Source organism: Balaenoptera musculus, chromosome 12 (assembly GCF_009873245.2).
Source record: "Balaenoptera musculus isolate JJ_BM4_2016_0621 chromosome 12, mBalMus1.pri.v3, whole genome shotgun sequence".
NCBI lineage: Eukaryota > Metazoa > Chordata > Mammalia > Artiodactyla > Balaenopteridae > Balaenoptera > Balaenoptera musculus.
In genome coordinates this window covers 91,289,322-91,310,839 of record NC_045796.1, presented here as the reverse complement: position 1 = coordinate 91,310,839, position 21,518 = coordinate 91,289,322, and the positions used below count along the sequence as shown (strand labels likewise).

At 35.6% G+C, this 21,518-nt stretch overlaps 1 protein-coding gene across 1 annotated transcript in view; it reads right to left on the bottom strand.

Moving 5' to 3' along the window:
• The window catches only part of LGSN (lengsin, lens protein with glutamine synthetase domain), a 29,319-nt gene extending 16,303 nt beyond the window's left edge, over nt 1–13,016 (bottom strand). The window contains exon 1 of the mRNA XM_036872234.1: nt 12,959–13,016. Coding sequence (XP_036728129.1) covers nt 12,959–12,997 — 39 coding nt within the window. The 5' untranslated portion in view covers nt 12,998–13,016. The remainder of the gene's footprint in view (nt 1–12,958) is intronic.
• Nucleotides 13,017–21,518: the final 8,502 nt, after the last annotated feature.

Here is a 21,518-nt window from a genome sequence, read left to right as displayed (position 1 = left end):
ATTTTTAAAAGAATCGATTATTTTCTACTCAAATGGCTTGATACTCTATGCACATCATAATGTACTGACTACAGATTCTATTTTAAGTTTTGTTTAGGGGTCATTACTTCTACCAAGTCAACTTTTCTGTTTTTTTTTAATGAAGTGTAATTGACTTACAATATTATATTAGTTTCAGGTGTACAATATTCAATATTTTTATAGAGTATACTCCATAAAAATTTATTATAAAATATTGACTATATTTCTTGTGCTGCACATTACATCTTTGTAACTTATTTATTATCTACCTAGTAGTTTGTATCTCTTAATCATCTACCCCTATTTCACCCATCCCTCCCCACACCTCTCCCCTTTGGTAGTTTGTTCTCTGTATCTGTGAGTCTGTTTCTGTTTTGTTGTATTTGTTCTTTTTTTTTTAATTCCACATATAAGTGAAAATATATAGTACTTGTCTTTCTCTGTCTGACTTATTTCACTAAGGATAATATGGCATATATATATAATGGAATATTATTCAGTCATAAAAAATGAAGTTTTGCCATTTGCAACAACTTGGATGAACCTGGAGGGAATTATGCTGACACTGGTATTTTTAATGTTTTTTATTTAAAAAACTCCTCATTGTGGTTTGAGGTGAGACGGTCAGGGTCAAAAACTATATTCTAAAATGTTTTGAGCTAGTTTCTTTTTGAAGAGCTATTTCTGAAGTTTCCATCCCTGGAGGCAAGTTATAAATACATGTCCAGAGTGGTTGCTGGGGTACAGCTGTACCATTTGTCAATTAAATCAATTCAATCTCTGAAGACTAAAAGAAGAAACATGAATTTAACTGTTTTGTGTCTACATGTAGTTATGATACATTGTTCTTATTGTTACCACGTTTTTTAAAAAGATATATTTCATAGGTTAAATCTTTGTGTGATTTTTTTTCAAGGAACTAATATTTATTAAGCACTTAATGTATACTAAATACCAACATTATACTTTAATTTTTTAAAATTTTATTATGGTTAGAACACTTAAAGTGAGATCTAGCCTTTTAAATTTTGAAGCAATTTTTAAGTTGGACGAACTTTTTTTTTAACATCTTGTGTGATTTTAAGTTTCACTTTTTAGAAAATTGTGGTCTTTCACTACAGATAATCTTATATTTGGATCAGGTGATATTTATTGTTATAATCATTTATTTTTTTCTAGTAGTTAATAATTTTATTCAAATATTTGTGTAAATTTTCCCTATGCACTTTGGATAGGATTCTGACAGTGACATACTAGCCTTATTGTATATATTCACAATTTCTAAGATTGCATTGCCAGAAATATACATTATATAGTTGTAATTTTGGTAAATGTTTTTACATATTCATGTCTCTGGTTATTTTTAAGAAGTCGTCTTTAGAAAATGATGTATTAGGCCAGTTACATAAATTTCAAAGGAAACTGAGCAGACTAATATTTGTGTTAGTTTGATTCATTAGGGATCCTCTCATACACAGATTGATGGAATCAAATGAAACAAATTTTAAGATTTCTTCCAGCTTCAAACTCTAACTGCAACCAAATAACAATGTGCTACAATTGAGCACTCTGTCAGGCACATTTCTTCAGCATAACCCTCAAGATGGTAGAATCTCCATCCTACAAATGAGAAAAGTGAGACTCTGAATAACTTGCCCAAGGCCACAAAAGTGACTGGAAAGTAGAGAGTATTGATGCAAACAGGCCCTCTGGTTTCCAAAATGCCATTCTGCTTCCTAAATTTCAGAGACTCAAACCCAGAGAATGTTTATTTTAGTAATTTTCAACTGCCTTCATATAAACCAGACCAAAAGAGAAAGTTTATTAAGAGAAAAACAAGGACAATTTATCGAGTTCCTAAACTGAGAATTTCACCAATAAAAATCCTAGAACTAAGTCATAGTATGTGCCTCTGACTCCAAAATAGATGCTCAATGTTTTTTCAAATGAAGAATACATTTAGTTCAGTCCTTTGATTTTCCTTTATATATGAAAATGATCATTTCTATAATAGTTCAAACAAATTTAGTGGATCCCTGATTTACCTCACCTCCAATAAGTATTTTTATTCTCTTTAATCTCTTAACTACATTTAGTTACAATGTGAATGATGTTTCAGTAAAAAAATCTACTAGTCAAGATTCATGTGATTTGAGTCCTAATTCTGACTTTTCCACTAAGTAGCAAGTCCTCTGGATCCTTGGTATTTTCATCTGTAAACACTGCTATAAGTACAATTCCCAAAAGTATATTAACATTTTACAAGTATTTTTATAACCAAACAATATGTTATATCTTATTTAATACTCACAACTTCCAGGGAACATTTATTATCACCTACATTTTGCCAAGGCAGAAACAGGTTTACCAGGGTTAAATGATTTGTTCAAGGTCATATGACTGCCAAGGAAGAATGGGAATTATCTGGGGAGCTTCCCACATCACCATAGAGGACAGCTGAACTAGATGAAATTCCACTTCTATTTTATAAGATTATCTGTATGACTTGTAAAAATTTGTTCACTCAACTCCCTCAGTTACATATTCTTCTACAATTATATTGTGTTTTAATAACTCTTTCCTGAATAAGGGTTAAAACCATCTTAAGTCACAATCAGCTTAAACTTCATCAGTCCAAACAATGAGGACTATGGGTAAGGTAAAGTCAAAGACATAAAAATAAATAAAACATGGTCCCTTTCATAAAGACTCTTACAATCTAGTATAGGCGATAAAGTGTTGTTATTGAAGTTGAATGTTCCCATGTTACAAAGAAAGAGATACAGTTAGGCTATCCTAGTTCAGAGGCAGCAAACTCAATGCTGAGCCGGTAACAGAGACTCAGTGGGCTGTATGCTGAACACCAGAGCTGACATCCATCCAAGGAAGGAACCAATGTGTGGCTCTAGCCAATAGTTGCCATGACAAAATGTGGCCCTAGTGATGTCAGTTTTCCAAATTTCCAAGGAATGCCAGAAATCTGGATTTTCATTTGAAATTTTATGATTTTTTAAATGTTGGCAATCAATTTAAAGTATAAAGTAGGTAGTAAAGAAGAAAAGAAAGATACTCAATTCCCATATAGCCAGATCTCAAAAAGACTGGAATGTTGTTCAGAATATTCAGCTGTGCTAGAGGCCCTGGGCACAATGATAGCAGCAGAGACCACCTATCTTTTCCCCAGCAGTGGTGGCTAGTACAGATGGTCAAGATATTTAACCATTAGTACAGATAATAAAAATAACAAATATTTTTATTTTACCTACTATGTGTCAGCTCTCTTCTAAATTCTCTGCGTTTCGTCTCAGAACAACTATTTGAGATATATACATTGTCATCTCCATTTTAGAGATGAGTAAAATTGAGTCAAAGAAAGACTAATTAGGCCACACATCTTGTAAGTGGTAGAGCTAGGACTCGAACCCAGGAAATTGACTCCAGAGCACAAGTGCTTAACGCATTGTTAATGAATATGGTCAGTCAGAATGCCCCAGAATCATTGCTGGGGTGCTGGGAAGCCAGGACAGGATTCTAGAGGGTCCCTGCAGGACCAGGTGTTAATTCTTTAGTAGATGGATTATGGAGAGGTATAAGGGTCCCAGGGAAACAGTAGGAGAGCTATAGAAGTTCAGAGGGTTGGGGTACCTTCAAGGGACTCTTGTCAGCAGCTGTTTACCAACCTGTTTAGAAATGTTTATCAAGTAGTTGACATTACAGGTGCAGCCGACAAATTTCCTGGTTGCACTGTTAAGTCGGACAAGCAGTGCTTGATGCGTAGTAAGTACTAAATAAATGTTAGTCATAACTATCTTTACCCAGGCACCATGCATTACTGAGGATCTCTGCTTCAAAGATACCTTTTTCTAGGCTACCTCATGGGCCCTTAACTCATGAGAGATGACTTCTATTCAGTCAGGCTCTAATCCCTCCCTTTTCTAAGCATCTCTAGACTCTGAACACAGTAAACTAGTGGAACCTCTCAGAGAGGTGAGGATATGTCAAGTAGTCTGAGGGTTCTCAGTGGGGAGCCAACATACTCATGCTTGTAATCTACAGCACTACTATTAAACAGGCAGACTGTTTTATAAATAGGGTCTTCAGAGAGTCTTCAGGGAAACTAGGCCAAGCTTAAACAGAAGAGGGGACACTTGAACTAAAGATAGAAAGAAGTCAATAAACAAAGCTGGAAAAACCATGAGCATAAACACAGATATGTGTGAACATGCAAATCTTATTTATGTTTAATTTGGACAGTCTCAAAATTCTACTACAACAGGTTGACTCTGATTTCTTTTGACATTTCCACCAGAGAATCTTTTCACACTTCAGATACGTTTCTACTATCATTCTATCAGATAACTTCAGTTCATACACAGGAATGGCCTTTAAAGAATATTTCATATTACAAGATATTTTTATAATTCATGTTTTTCTTATCACAGCATTTCCTTTGAAAATTGTTTATATGGCTTAATATGTTTGTCATTTTGCATTTCCACTCTGTGGCTGATCAAGTTAACTAAAAGATTTAACCTAAACGGTTACTGCCAAACATTAAATTTAGGCATAATTTGACCTAATAAGTTTCTTTCCAATGAAGTAACCAGTGTTATTTAAATTCTAGATATCACTGATTCTGTTCATTTACTTTTAATTTTCTCTAACAGTTACATTTTCAATGTCAATACTTTAAAAATCTTTGTTTTAACCTCTGTATACTAGCTATAGTCTGAGGTATAATCATTAATGCATTTACCATACACTCTGATTTTGTTGATGAGGGGAGATGCATGAAACAGCCAGCAAGAAAAAAAAAAAATAACCCACATCCCTACATCAAGATTTTTTGTTTCTTTTTTTATTTTTGTTTTTGTTTTTGTATTTGCTTGCTTGCTTTTTCATGTACCTCCCCTCATTAATAAAATCAGAGTTTGGGGTTGACATGTACAAACTGTTATATTTAAAATGGATAAGCAACAAGGACCTACTGTACAGCACAGGGGAAAAAAAGCCACATCAAGTTTTAACCTGTGTTAGAAATAATGTTAAAAAGGATCAGTGATTATCAAATTTAAAAGAATATATCTAAGAGAAAAGAATTTCAGTTTCCTTAAAATGTATTCTTCAAAGAAAAGGGGAAGAAATGTGTTCAAAATATTTGCAGAAAAGATGTTTCAAAGAACACATTGTAAACTTACATCAGCTTATCTAAAAATATCCATACCTATTAAACACTATTCCTACTTCCGGTAACTTGGTCTAAGAAAATAATTCAAAATATGTAAAGTTATATGCATGTCCAGTGCCATCTTTGTTACAATAGTGAAAATTTGAAAGCAGCATTAAGTAGGAAGAGTTAAATACAGTGTGGTAATTCTCTTCAATAATTCCCCATTTAAAAGTACGTGCTTCCATTTCCCACATTTTTCACTTAGATTACCACAGTCATTACCGACTTTCTCCTTGCCTTCAGTGTTACCATTCTCCTACCCATCCTCCAGACTTCTGCCCATATCACTTCTCTAAATCACAATTTTGGTCTTGTTATTTCTCTGCTTAGGATATTTCCACAGTTTCCTATCTCCTTCAGGAAAAATTCAAATTAGTATTCTCTGAGGCCCTGTATAACCCAGCCTCACCAATTTCTCCAAACCCTAAGGCAATGATTAGTTTAGCCCAAGCATCATGATTCCTTAAGTGCCAAGTATGTATTTAGGTGCCCCTTCTAGAATTAAGAACTTCTGCAACCATAAACCAAGGAACTACTTAGACCTCCCAATATCCACTTGGGCAATCTAGGGTAGAGATTACAGTGATCTGAACTAGGATAATGGCTGTGGAGATGAGGCAAAAAATGAGCATACTACACATATATTTGGGAGGTAGATTTGGCAGGTTGTTGATTGACTGGATATAGGAAATAAAGTAGACAGAAGGATTAAAGATAGCAGTAAGGTTTCTGACCAGGAAACTCAAATGAGGAGGAGACCTGAGAGGCAAGTTTCTGGGTTCTATTTTGGGTATATAGAATCTAAGATAAGTGTGTCATCTGGAGGTACCCAGCAAATATTAGCCATATGGGTCAGAACCCAAAAGATGAAACAAAAGGAAAAAAGCAAAGGCCTGACAGTGGTTGGAATTATTAAGGAAAAAAGAGCAGAGATTGAAAAAAATAAGGACTAAGATAAAAATGAGAACAACAATATTTAATGATTAAACATAGAAATTGAATCCCAGACAGTAGTCAGAGAACAAAGGATGAGAAGGTGAAAGAAAAAACTGGGACAGGATGGCTTCATTGACATCGAAAGATAAAAGCTGTATTTAAAAGAAGGGAGCACCAATAGGCCATGCTACTGAAATGATAAATAAAGTTAGTATTAAAACTTGCCCATTGTTTTTTGCAACCAGGTCACTGGAGGCCTTGGTAAGAGCAGTTTCAGTGGAAGAATGTGAGCAGCAGCCAGACTGCAGTAAACTGAGGAAGACTGAGAAGTGATTAGTCCTGGGTCCACACACAGTAAGTGTACCAGAGATGTTCACTACTACCAAGTGGAGACAGGCAGGAAATACAACTCAAAAATACAAGAGAAGAAGACAGAGAGGATGGCCATTGGAAGAGCGCATAGGGGTCCAAGAAAAGTTTATGTTGTTTTTAGGAAGAAAAGACTTACATGTATTGTATTTAAATACTTAATGAAAGGAGTCTATAAAGAAGGAGATGTTGAAGAAAGGAGAAAAAGGATAAAGTGAGATCCCTGAAAGGGCAAAAAGTATGGAAACTAGAGTTGAAATGAAGGAATAACTTTAATATATCTCCTTCCATAAGAGGAAGTAAAGAAGATAGAAGATAGAAGGTTAGAGGAGGGGAGAAGAGGAAAAATCTAGAGGAAGAGGAGAATTAGGAGTAGGAGAGAAAGAAGGGAATCCTCAACGTTTAATGAGTGCTTTTCAGATGACATAATTGTACCTCAGTAAGATTAATTGCACCTAATGAGTGGCAGAATCTGAATTTAAAACTAATTTTAAACTTTGATCTTTCTTATCCATTCTGGGTGTGCTCAGACAGTAAAGATATGGAAAACTAAAGGTTTAAGAAGAATGGAAGTGGTTTGACATAGACATAGCAGACAACGAGAAAAAGCCAACTCAGGAAACAAAAATGTCTAGTGCCTAAAAGAACTGAAGACTTTAAAGTTTTAAGGCACCAATCTTCACAGGTAAATTATTTTTCTCCAGCAAAGCTCTTTTGGGGTTGTGAAAAACACAGCGTTGAGGTTTTATGATGATACAAACTCAGGAAGACAATGACAAAAATAAGTTGAAGATATTGGCAAGTAAGAGGCTAAAATAATGAGACATGAAATCCAAGACAGATGGCATAGGAAGTGAAATCAGGAAAGACTGACAAAGAGGACCTAGTCAAGGGATTGGAGAGTCCTAGAAGGGGCCATTTTAGATATACCCTTGAGCTTAATATATTGACTAGAATAAAATGGAAATTGATTAAGTATTTTCTAATAAATGAATGAATGAATGGCAGCCAAGGTCTACCATGTTGAAATACAAGGCCAGAAGGGACATTTGATTCAGATCTCTCCTTCATAAATAATACCTAATGAGATTTCTTTGAATGTCCAACAGGACCTGATAGTAATACAATAGGTTGACATAATCAAAACAGCTTTTCTAGATAAAATATTATGTGGAATCCTTCAAAGTTTTCTCGAGAAAGGCTTAGAGAAAGAGAAGCTTCTGCTGGTGACAAGCTGCTCCACAACTCTGTCCCCTCTCCGCATTAATTTCACCTTTCTTTCAGGGTTTTTTTCACCCTATTTATCCTCAAAACGACACCTTATCTCCAGGGTTATGATTACTCCCTTTAAAACATAGAATCTTATTTCCAATGCTTCCTTATAGCATAGCTGAAACATGCTAATATTTCAAAAGAATGTTCTAAACATTAAAGAACTATATGAAAGAAAATAAAGAAAACTCAGAAACATTAAAGAGAACCAAAATATTCACTTTCTGTAGTCCTGGCAGTTAACTATGTTTGTATACTCTGTTCGGTTCCATGTCTTATTTAAAACGTTGGTCAAATTATTCTCCTTTTAAGTTGTCTGGCTCCCCAGATAAATAAACATCATTTGTAGTTTATTTAAAAACTTCAGGGATTTCCCTGGCTGTCCAGTGGTTAAGAATCCGAGCTTCCACTGCAGGGGACACAGGTTCAATCCCTGTGGGGGAGCTAAGATCCCACATGGCAATAAATAATTAAATAGAAAAAGAAAAACTTCAACACTTCTTTATGGCCTAGTGAGTAATTCACTCCTTCCATCAAGTTGTTTCTGCAAAGTCACTTTAGTCTTACACTAAATTAGAGAGTCCCTGAGATCATTATACACAAGGACTCAACTTATAGAAAATAAGATATTCTTACAAAGACAGTATCCACACATCTACTTATTCTAAAAACTAGACCTTCATCTATGTATTTTAAAGAATTTTCATCCTTAAACTGTGTTGCATTTTAGGAGCCTTCATCTGAATACATGAAAAGCAATAAGAAATTTGAGTCTTTTTTTTAAACTTCACATTCCAACTTAAGAGTGCCATCTCCATCCTTTGAAGTGAAACTATGCATCAACAAAAAATACAAACAAAATTTTTGGAAGTTACAGAGAATCCAAATTTTACTTAATATAATGGGCTGAAATGGGATGGGCTATTTGGAAAAGTGTCAAGCTTCTTATCCTCAAACTCATTTGTGGAGAGGTTACAGAGTCAAATGTCAGAGATGAACCAGATCATTTCCAGTTCTACCACCACAGATGCTCACCACCTTTGCAATAAAATAATCTATATACTAGTTGGCAGATTAGGTGGAACATAATATATATCCACATCCGCCCAAGAATTATAGAGAAACTATCATTATAAAAAGCCTCTGTGTGAAGCAATTGTCACAGTGTAAATGATATGGCTGTTCCTCATGTGAAGAGTTCTGGATCTTGCTTCCATTCCCAGCAAGATGACAAATAAGCAACATCAGCACCAAGCCCAGAGCAAATCGCAACTTTGGGGGCAAAGCAAAATCTGCAACAGTACATTCTATACAAGAAAAAAAAAGCCTAATCAGTAGTTTCAGAGAAGGGAAAAAATGATCTTATAAAGGTCTAACACCATGTTATTTTCATCACATGAAACTAAATAACAAAGGAAGCTGAAATAATAAAGGAAGCAAAATGTTCGGTCAATTCTCTGGGCTTGGTGCTAGTATACCAGTCTTACTTTGCTTTTTTATAAGTGAACCAAAAAGGAAATCTCCACGTTTTCCAGAGAAATTAAGATTTTCACCTAAAGATATATTTATCTGTGTAGATAGGGCAAAAGTAATTTTTGAAGGCTTTGTGGATAGGCAGAAAAGCAACAAATATACTTCAGTAGTAAGAAAAGACTTGTAGAAAATTATTAATGTATATTTAGCATATAATACAATATATATAATATTTATGATAATGGATTCTTGTAATACAGTTGAAATAAGATCCAAGAACATTATAGAACTATTGGTGAAAATATCAACTGATAGGCTGCAGTAGATAAAAATACTGGGTCTCATCAAAAATATTTTAAATATGACAGGAGAAGGCATTCTATCTTTTTAAAAATATGATGTGCCTATAACTAGAATACTAAATATAGTTCTCATCACTATACCTTAGGAAAGACTTAATGGGCTAGAAGTGAATAGATGTGTGTTTATATAAATGTATACCACATATAATTTTTTCATTATGACATAGAAAAGCAAATGAAGTTCTACCATGTAAAGAAAAAGTGTAAAACTCTTTAAGGCTGTAAAAATGAAAACTTAGGGAAGATATTACTAGTCAGTCTAAAATATACTAAAGTATGTATGATAACTAACTCCTGTTTCATGAGTGCTCACTGTGTTGTAAGCACTATTCTAAGCACTTGGCATGTATTAAGATATTTAATCCGTCCACAATACCTCTTCCATTTGGTAATATTAATGTCCAAATGAAACACAGAGAAGTCCAATAATTTGCCCCATGTGACACCAATAGTAAGTAGTAGAGCTGAGATTAAAACACAGACGTTTTGGCTTCAGGGAATGTACTCTTAGCCACTGCATGTGAAACACAAACCTAATTTTTGACGTTGAGAGAGGCACTTAATGAACTGGAAGAAGGTACATTTGAGGCAAATGAAAATAAGTGTAAAATGAGCTAAAAACCTTGAAATCTGAAAACAAGACTTTGAATTCTAAAAGACAAAACACATTTAAAATATAAAAATAGAATCAAGAAGTCTTTATAAACTTGCACACACAGTAGCATAGAGCAGGAAAAGTAGGGTAAGTTGGAGTAGGTAAATCTCTAGCCTTGAGTGCGGCCTCAGTCAGTTACAGCCTCCCCCAGTGCCACGCTTGCTGCTGACACATACAGAGACTGCAGAGGATGAGAAGCCTCTGGTCTCACCCCAGCTGGCACCCATTTCTCTTCCACATTTCAATGTGGAAGGCTCAGCCTTTTGTGTCCACCGGGGTGGATGTTTTCTGTATTGAGACATAAGTATCTACAGGGCAGAGAGTAGATCTTACCCAGGTCTCTTGGCATATCACGCAACTCAGTGCCGCACTCAAGGTTTTTGATAGATAGATTTTAATTTTGATAACTTGATGTGCTGCTATTTTCCTCAATTTCACAATGTCATACACACATAGGGTGTATATTGAGGAACAAGAAAGTGTTTTTGATCTATTTTCTTTTCACCGCTGATAAGAATTTGGCTGAACGCATGACTTCATGACATTGGAATAGGGAATGTCAGTAAAATATTCTTTAGGGACATACCATATCTAAGGTTAATAACAGTTCATTTTTACTGAAGATTCTGACAAAGTATTTGTTCAGATTGGGTACATGATCATTCTGGGGATTTTCTTCTTTCATCTAATCCACCCTCCCGAATCCATCAGGCCTTTGTTAACCTCGTGCTGCTGCTGCTCACTTTACCAGAGTGTCTGGTACAGCACACGATCATTGTCCGTTTCTAGACATCAGTTAACAGGAAAAGGATATCACACACCATCTCCCTCGCTCCTCCATTATTCATTCTCTCTCTGAAATATGACCCTACGCAGGAAAGCACAGAGGAGGTTACTCAATGAAGAGTTGGGTCAAGTGGACACCAAGACTCACCTTTACTACATCTATTAAATATAATGTCCACCCCAGTTAGCAAGGAACTTTTTCCTAAAAGGCAGAATATGTCTTTTGTTGTAAAAATTGTGTACTTTAAAATCATATTGTTGGTTTTTGTATTCTCCTAAGAGTAAACTATCAACATTTGGTCTAGACTGGTCTTGGGGAGAGTGTGACTCTTACATATTTTCAGAAAATCTGGGTCACCTGGAATCCTTAAAATTGTGGAAGGTGGGGGAGAAAACATAGTTCTGCCATAGGCTCAGGAGTAGTAAAACCTAATCCAAGAAGAAATTAAATAGTTAGAAATCAAAATTTCTAAAAGCTAATTATGTGTATACTAATTACTTTCTTTCTCTAAGCCATCATTTGCAGCTACAAGTTTACTTTCAGACTAATTTGTTCTCTTACACATGTCTACCATTTGACGCCTCTGATAATGACAGGACACTACTTGATAAGTCACAGCCACTCCACAGTGGGTCCCTTCTTCACACAGTGTAACCCGGTTCCCTTGTGGAAAGTACTTGTCTCCATCCCGAAGCACACTGCTTATGCTCATTATACACAGCAGTTGCTCCATTTTTCCTCTGTTTTTTTTTTTTGTGGTTTCTTTTTAAATAAATTTATTTACTTATTTATTTATTTGGCTGCGTTGGGTCTCCATTGCTGCACGCAGGCTTTCTCTAGTTGCAGCGAGCGGGGTCTTTGCTGCAGTGTACGGGCTTCTCACTGCGGTGGCCTCTCTCGCTGTGGAGCATGGGCTCCAGGCACATGGGCCTCAGTAACTGTAGCACGCAGGCTCAGTAGTTGTGACACACGGGCCTAGTTGCTCCGCGGCATGTGGGATCCTCCCGGACCAGGAGCTCGAACCGGTGTCCCCCGCATCGGCAAGCGGAGTCTCAACCACTGCGCCACCAGGCAAGTCCCGCTTCCTTAGGTTTTTAGCTGTCTTCCCCACTAGATGGAGGAGTCTATTCTCTATTTGCCACTATTCCAAACACAGTGCATTGGTCTACCACTGTGCCTCACACAGAGTAGGCATGTTTCTTACACTGTATTTTCTTAACTTCAACTAATGAAAACCTACATACTCCCAGACTTGACCACAACATTCCTCCCAGTCTACATTCTAGACTTTCAGAATGGTCTGTGAGAATAACAGGAGTCAAAGTTGGGTACATACACATTAAGAAGTAATGAGAAATGCTACATGTTGACAACTGAGTTGTTTAAATATATTCTAAAACAGATGAGTGGCTACCACTATTTAAAATGACGTGCATTTCAAATATAATTTGAAAATGGCTTCTTACCTTTAGTCATTTAACCTCAAAGCATTTTTGTTTGAATGAAACAAAAACTTTGAGAAAACAAAGATTGTTCTCTCAATAACAACCAAAATAGGCATAAAAATTTTTATATCATACTTATGCTTCAAACTCAGTGCCTAATGAAGTTATTTTAAATGATTCATCAAACTAAATATGCTTTCCTAATGCAAATTCTGAATTTAGTTTTTATTACATTTATAAACTCAATGTGTAGTAGAGAGTTTCTTCAGAAACTTCCCCAGTGCAGACATAAAACAAGTATAATCACGTTGTCCTTATTCATTCTGGCACTCAAACAGTTGACATAGAATATTAAAAGCTTTGCTGTCAGTATTTTGATAAATAACATTTTAATTATTAACTTCATACCTCCTTCAGAAGGTCCCCTTCATCATTCATCTCACACATTTTTACTTAAGTTGGCTTTGGAAACCACAGTAGCCCCAACAAACGCATTCAACATGTATTTATACGTATACCCAAAACAAACACTGCAGATGATGAATTGCATAGAGGCTCTTTCCAGAGGGGTCTGACAGATAACAAAAGTGAAGCACCAGCCTCTGATGTGTCATGCCGAAGGCACAATACACTAGAAATGCACTAGAAAAGTCTAATGACAAATGTTCATTTATGCCTGAGTCCCTACAAACAAAGGACATACAAAGCTTAAAACTGTGTTGATCAACATTTTCTGCAACCTACTGGTTTTGTTATATAACAGTTGTATTCTGGAATGAAATCTATTGTTAGACTGAGATAATGAAATATTTATTAGACAACTATGCTATCGAAGGTCACAGACAAAAACACAATTGGAAAAATACACCTGTAAGTGACCCAGATTTTTACCGATGGCAAAGATCTACTTATTTGTAATTTCTATTTTTATTTTCCTTTCCAGCATCACTTCTAGTCTCTAAATTAATTCTGGTCCTTTGCTGTATAACTACTGTCATCTTTCTTTAGCCTTTTCAATTCTCCAAATGTCAGTCTCTGGAGAACCCCAGCCATTCCAGCTGTCCACAACGAGCACAGAAATCATCTACAAGCTGCTCTACATGGTCCCAGAAACAATCCTAACTCAGTCAGAGGAAATAGGAAATGCTTTCTCAAAGGGAGTTTGCTGCCTTCAACCACAACTTCAAGTCTAGTTGTTGGGGGATGGTAGGAGGCTTTTTCTGAATCCAGTCAAACCCTCTGTACCCTCCTCCTTGTGTGATGTATAGTCTCCACAGCTGATCACTCCTTTCCAGGGAGTCTAGGCCCAAGAAAGTCCAGGCCCATCTCCAGCTGGTCAGCTGGGCCTGACTCTCTTGTTCTATCTCTGCAATTGCATAGTCATTATTTTATGTTTGTTGTAATCAACTCTACCTTTTCCTTTATTTCTTTGATCATCTTTCCAGTTGTCTCTCTTTCCTACCTTATGAATGTCAATATCTTCTCCATTTACCCTCTTTGTTTCTTTCTCATCAAACTGCAATATAAAATTCAAACATACTGTGTACAACAGTTGCTATATTGCTGAGAAATTTTGATCTCTGTTCTTAATTACAAAAATGAGTATTTGAAAGGGTTTTCATTTCTCTTTTAAAACTTAAAAAGCTTAAAATTAACCTATTTACCTGTTCACTTGGTTGTTTTTCATCCAAATCTAAATGCTGGTTCTCTTTATAAAATTTAATAGTGCATGTATTTATTTTGTAGAATCAAGATGAAGTAAAAACTTATAGCTGAAGTTGCCAGATAATCAATATTATTTACATAAAACACAACAATCTAAATACGGTTTGCATCCACAGCCACAACTTTTTCCTAACCCTCCAAATTAATAACTAATCCTAATTCTAATATTTGAGATAAAATGGAAAAATTGTTGTGTCATAAAACACGGAGTTGGTACATTTCTGACAAATAAATCAGATAAACCATTAGATCTTACTAAGTTGTTAGAACTTAGTTATTCTTCATTTATAAGATTTTTCATGTCATGAAGAGCTGTCTTATCTGCCCAATAGAGGCATAAACTGCACATTGTTAAGTCAGAGAGATCTTAATTCAGAGATTCTCATTTCTAGTGACAACCTACTCACTGAGCATCCTTCCAACTCTGTTGTACTCATTGGGCCTGTACGCCATCATCTAACCCACTAATCAAATTATCTTTAGCTCCTCCTCATTATAATTGGACTCTTCCTGCACTAAACCTCAAGATTAACTGTTTTAACAGTTCCCCCCCAACCCAAGCTTCTTCTCCCACCAGTCTAGTTGTATATTGACTGTGGTGATTTTCACAATTGTTTATCCTAGTTGTGCTGGTTACTGCATACATGCAATTTAATTAAATATTATGTAAACTAATATGAAGAAAGATATTTAACATTTCTTCAAATCTAAGCTGAATGTTTTAGAAAGACTTGAAAATAATACATGTCTTAGTTTGGGCTTCTATAACAAAAATACCATAGAATGGGTAACTTATAAACAATAGAAATTTATTTCTCACAGTTCTGGAGTCTGGAGAGTTCAAGATCAAGAACAAATTCAACGTCTGGGGAGGGCAGCTTCCTGATTCATAGACGGTTGTCTTCTCACTGTGTCCTAACTTTGCAGAAAGGGTAAGGGAGCTCTCTGAAGTCTCTTTCATAAGGGCACTAATCCAATTTATGAGAGATCAGTTCATAGCATTATATGTCAAATACAAATTATTGAATTCCACTTGGGTAATACAAATTTTAAAAAAAATTAAGACAATTTGTTAAATTTAGAATTCTCTTTCAGATTGTCTTACAATGGTTTTTAAGATCTAGCATCCAAAAAACAAATAAAAAACCAAAAAATCTTATATTATTCTTTTTTTTTTTTTTTTTTTAGTGGGAAATTTTAATTTTTATTACCACCACCAGAAACACAATTTGGATTCAAATGTTCTTTTTATAAACCAGTGAGTTTTATATTATGGAACCTGTCTCATAGCTAACATTTTTACACAAAAACTATAAGATTTCTGTTTGTATCTGTCTGTATGTTTCTGTATGGCAACATACACATGTTACAGATGTGTGATTTTTTTTTTTACCACCAGATGGTATTACCAAAATTAATTTGTAAAAGAGCTCTATTTAATTGGCTTAAAGAAAAATAAACACTTACATAAATTACAGATTCTCTCAGAAATACAAAAAGTAACCCCCAAATTTTTCAAGTTCACATGAAAATTTAGTTCTTTCATCTGTTAAAAGGACAGTTTTCTTAGACTATTTTTTTTAATCAGTCATCAATTTTATACACATCAGTGTATACATGTCAATCCCAATCGACCAATTCAGCACACCACCATCCCCACCCCACTGCAGTTTTCCCCCCTTGGTGTCCATACATTTGTTCTCTACATCTGTGTCTCAACTTCTGCCCTGTAAACCGGTTCATCTGTAACATTTTACTAGGTTCCACATACATGCATTAATATACGATATTTGTTTTTCTCTTTCTGACTTATTTCACGCTGTATGACAGTCTCTAGATCCATCCACATCTCAACAAATGACTCAATTTTGTTCCTTTTTATGGCTGAGTAATATTCCATTGTGTATATGTACCACATCTTCTCTATCCATTCATCTGTCGATGGGCATTTAGGTTGCTTCCATGACCTGGCTATTGTAAATAGTGCTGCAATGAACATTGGGGTGCATGTGTCTTCCTGAATTACGGTTTTCTCTGGGTATATGCCCAGTAGTGGAATTGCTGGATCATATGGTAATTCTATTTTTAGGTGTTTTTTTTTTTTTTAAATATCTTTATTGGAGTATAATTGCTTTACAATGGTGTGTTAGTTTCTGATTTATAACAAAGTGAATCAGTTATACATATACATATGTTCCCATATCTCTTCTCTCTTGCATCTCCCTCCCTCCCACCCTCCCTAACCCACCCCACTAGGTGGTCACAAAGCACCGAGCTGATCTCCCTATGCTATGCAGCTGCTTCCCACTAGCTATCTATTTTACATTTGGTAGTGTATATATGTCCATGCCACTCTCTCACCCTGTCACATCTTACCCCTCCCCCTCCCCATATTCTCAAGTCCATTCTCTAGTAGGTCTGTGTCTTTATTCCCGTCTTGCCACTAGGTTCTTCATGACTTTTTTTTTTTTAGATTCCATATATATGTGTTAACATATTGTATTTGTTTTTCTCTTTCTGACTTACTTCACTCTGTATGACAGACTCTAACTCCATCCACCTCATTACAAATACCTCCATTTCATTTCTTTTTATGGCTGAGTAATATTCCATTGTATATACGTGTCACATCTTCTTTATCCATTCATCCGATGATGGACACTTAGGTTGCTTCCATGTCCTGGCTATTGTAAATAGAGCTGCAATGAACATTGCGGTACATGACTCTTTTTGAATTATGGTTTTCTCAGGGTATATGCTCAGTAGTGGGATTGCTAGGTCATATGGTAGTTCTATTTTTAGTTTTTTAAGGAACCTCCATACTGTTCTCCATTGTGGCTGTATCAATTTACATTCCCACCAACAGTGCAAGAGGGTTCCCTTTTCTCCACACCCTCTCCAGCATTTATTGTTTCTAGATATTTTGATGATGGCCATTCTGACCGGTGTGAGATGATATCTCATTGTAGTTTTGATTTGCATTTCTCTAATGATTAATGATGTTGAGCATTCTTTCATGTGTCTGTTGGCAATCTGTATATCTTCTTTGGAGAAATGTCTATTTAGGTCTTCTGCCCATTTTTGGACTGGGTTGTTTGTTTTTTTGTATTGAGCTGCATGAGCTGCTTGTAAATCTTGGAGATTAATCCTTTGTCAGTTGCTTCATGTGCAAATACTTTCTCCCATTCTGAGGGTTGTCTTTTGGTCTTGTTTATGGTTTCCTTTGCTGTGCAAAAGCTTTTAAGTTTCATTAGGTCCCATTTGTTTATTTGTGTTTTTATTTCCATTTCTCTAGGAGATGGGTCAAAAAGAATCTTGCTGTGATTTATGTCATAGAGTGTTCTGCCTATGTTTTCCTCTAAGAGTTTGATGGTGTCTGGCCTTACACTTAGGTCTTTAATCCATTTTGAGTTTATTTTTGTGCATGGTGTCAGGGAGTGTTCTAATTTCATACTTTTACATGTATCTGTCCAGTTTTCCCAGCACCACTTATTGAAGAGGCTGTCTTTTCTCCACTGTATATGCTTGCCTCCTTTATCAAAGATAAGGTGACCATATGTGCATGGCTTTATCTCTGGGATTTCTATCCTGTTCCATTGATGTATGTCTGTTTTGTGCCAGTACCAAACTGTCTTGATTACTGTAGCTTTGTAATATAGTCTGAAGTCAGGGAGCCTGATTCCTCCAGCTCCATTTTTCGTTCTCAAGATTGCTTTGGCTATTCGGGGTCTTTGGTGTTTCCATACAAATTGTGAAATTTTTTATTCTAGTTCTGTGAAAAATGCCAGTGGTAGTTTCATAGGGATTGCATTGAATCTGTAGATTGCTTTGGGTAGTAGAGTCATTTTCACAATGTTGATTCTTCCAATCCAAGAACATGGTATATCTCTCCATCTATTTGTATCATCTTTAATTTCTTTCATCAGTGTCTTATAATTTTCTGCATACAGGTCTTTTGTCTCCTTAGGTAGGTTTATTCCTAGATATTTTATTCTTTTTGTTACAATGGTAAAGGGGAGTGTTTTATTAATTTCACTTCCAGATTTTTCATCATTAGTGTATAGGAATGCAAGAGATTTCTGTGCATTAATTTTGTATCCTGCTACTTTACCAAATTCATTGATTAGCTCTAGTAGTTTTCTGGTAGCATCTTTAGGATTCTCTATGTATAGCATCATGTCATCTGAAAACAGTGACAGCTTTACTTCTTCTTTTCCTATTTGGATTCCTTTTATTTCTTTGTCTTCTCTGATTGCTGTGGCTAACACTTCCAAAACTATGTTGAATAATAGTGGTGAGAGTGGGCAACCTTGTCTTGTTCCTGATCTTAGTGGAAATGGTTTCAGTTTTTCAGCATTGAGGACAATGTTGGCTGTGGGTTTGTCATATATGGCCTTTATTATGTTGAGGAAAGTTCCCTCTATGCCTACTTTCTGCAGGGCTTTTATCATAAATGGGTGTTGAATTTTGTCAAAAGCTTTCTCTGCATCTATTGAGATGATCATATGGTTTTTCTCCTTCAAATTGTTAATATGATGTATCACGTTGATTGATTTGCATATATTGAAGAATCCTTGCATTCCTGGAATAAACCCCACTTGATCATGGTGTATGATCCTTTTAATGTGCTGTTGGATTCTGTTTGCTAGTATTTTGTTGAGGATTTTTGCATCTATGTTCATAAGTGATATTGGCCTGTAGTTTTCTTTCTTTGTGACATCTTTATCTGGTTTTGGTATCAGGGTGATGGTGGCCTTGTAGAATTAGTTTGGGAGTGTTCCTTCCTCTACTATATTTTGGAAGAGTTTGAGAAGTATAGGTGTTAGCACATCTCTAAATGTTTGATAGAATTCACCTGTGAAGCCATCTGGTCCTGGGCTTTTGTTTGTTGGAAGATTTTTAATCACAGTTTCAATTTCAGTGCTTGTGATTGGTCTGTTCATATTTTCTATTTCTTCCAGGTTCAGTCTTGGCAGGTTGCGCATTTCTAAGAATTTGTCCATTTCTTCCAGGTTGTCCATTTTATTGGCATAGAGTTGCCTGTAGTAATCTCTCATGATCATTTGTATTTCTGCAGTGTCAGTGGTTACTTCTTTTTCATTTCTAATTCTATTGATTTGAGTCTTCTCCCTTTTTCTCTTGGTGAGTCTGGCTAATGGTTTATCAATTTTGTTTATCTTCGAAAAGAACCAGCTTTTAGTTTTATTGATCTTTGCTATTGTCTCCTTCATTTCTTTTTCATTTATTTCTGATCTGATCTTCATGATTTCTTTCCTCCTGCTAGCTTTGGGGTTTTTTTGTTCTTCTTTCTCTAACTGCTTTAGGTGCAAGGTTAGGTTGTTTATTCGAGATGTTTCCTGTTTCTTGATGTAGGCTTGTATTGCTATAAACTTCCCTCTTAGAACTGCTTTTGCTGCATCCCATAGGTTTTGGGTCGTCGTGTCTCCATTGTCATTTGTTTCCAGGTATTTTTTGATTTCCCCTTTGATTTCTTCAGTGATCACTTCGTTACTAAGTATTGTATTGTGTCGTCTCCATGTGTTTGTGTTTTTTACAGATCTTTTCCTGTAATTGATATCTAGTATCATAGTGTTGTGGTCGGAAAAGATACTTGATACGATTTCAATTTTCTTAAATTTACCAAGGCTTGATTTTGATTTGTGACCCAAGATATGATCTATCCTGGAGAATGTTCCATGAGCACTTGAGAAAAATGTGTATTCTGTTGTTCTTGGGTGGAATGTCCTATAAATATCAATTAAGTCCATCTATTTTAATGTAACTTTTAAAGCTTGTGTTTCCTTATTTATTTTCATTTTGGATGATCTGTCCATTGGTGAAAGTGGGGTGTTAAAGTCCCCTACTATGATTGTGTTACTGTCGATTTCCCCTTTTATGGCTGTTAGTATTTGCCTTATGTATTGAGGTGCTCCTATGTTGGGTGCATAAATATTTACAATTGTTATACCTTCCTCTTGGATCGATCCCTTGATCATTATATAGTGTCCTTCTTTGTCTCTTGTAATAGTCTTTATTTTAAAGTCTATTTTGTCTGATATGAGAATTGCTACTCCAGCTTTCTTTTGATTTCCATTTGCATGGAATATCTTTTTCCATCCCCTCACTTTCAGTCTGTATGTGTCCCTAGGTCTGAAGTGGGTCTCTTGTAGACAGCATATATATGGGTCTTGTTTTTGTATCCATTCAGCCAGCCTGTGTCTTTTGGTGGAAGCATTTAATCCATTTACGTTTAAGGTAATTATCGATATGTATGTTCCTATTCCCATTTTCTTAAATGTTTTGGGTTTGTTATTGTAGGTGTTTTCCTTCTCTTGTGTTTCTTGCCTAGAGAAGTTCCTTTAGCATTTGTTGTAAAGCTGGTTTGGTGGTGCTGAACTCTCTCAGCTTTTGCTTGTGTGTAAAGGTTTTAATTTCTCCATCAAATCTGAATGAGATCCTTGCTGGGTAGAGTAATCTTGGTTGTAGGTTTTTCTCCTTCATTACTTTAAGTATATCCTGCCACTCCCTTCTGGCTTGCAGAGTTTCTGCTGAAAGATCAGCTGTTAACCTTATGGGGATTCCCTTGTGTGTTATTTGTTGTTTTTCCCTTGCTGCTTTTAATATGTTTTCTTTATATTTAATTTTTGATAGTTTGATTAATATATGTCTTGGCGTGTTTCTCCTTGAATTTATCCTGTATGGGACTCTCTGTGCTTCCAGGACTTGATTAACTATTTCCTTTCCCATATTAGGGAAGTTTTCCACTATAATCTCTTCAAATAGTTTCTCAGTCCCTTTCTTTTTCTCTTCTTCTTCTGGGACCCTTATACTTCGAATGTTGGTGCGTTTAATGTTGTCCCAGAGGTCTCTTAGACTGTCCTCAGTTCTTTTCATTCTTTTTCTTTATTCTGCTCTGCAGTAGTTATTTCCACCATTTTATCTTCCAGGTCACTTATCCGTTCTTCTGCCTCAGTTATTCTGCTATTGATCCCATCTAGAGTATTTTTAATTTCATTTATTGTGTTTTTCATCATTGCTTGGTTCCTCTTTAGTTCTTCTACGTCTTTGTTAAATGTTTCTTGCATTTTGTCTATTCTATTTCCAAGATTTTGGATCATCCTTACTATCATTATTCTGAATTCTTTTTCAGGTAGCCTACCTATTTCCTCTTCATTTGTTAGGTCTGGTGTGTTTTGACCCTGGTCCTTCATCTGCTGTGTGTTTTTCTGTCTTCTCATTTTGC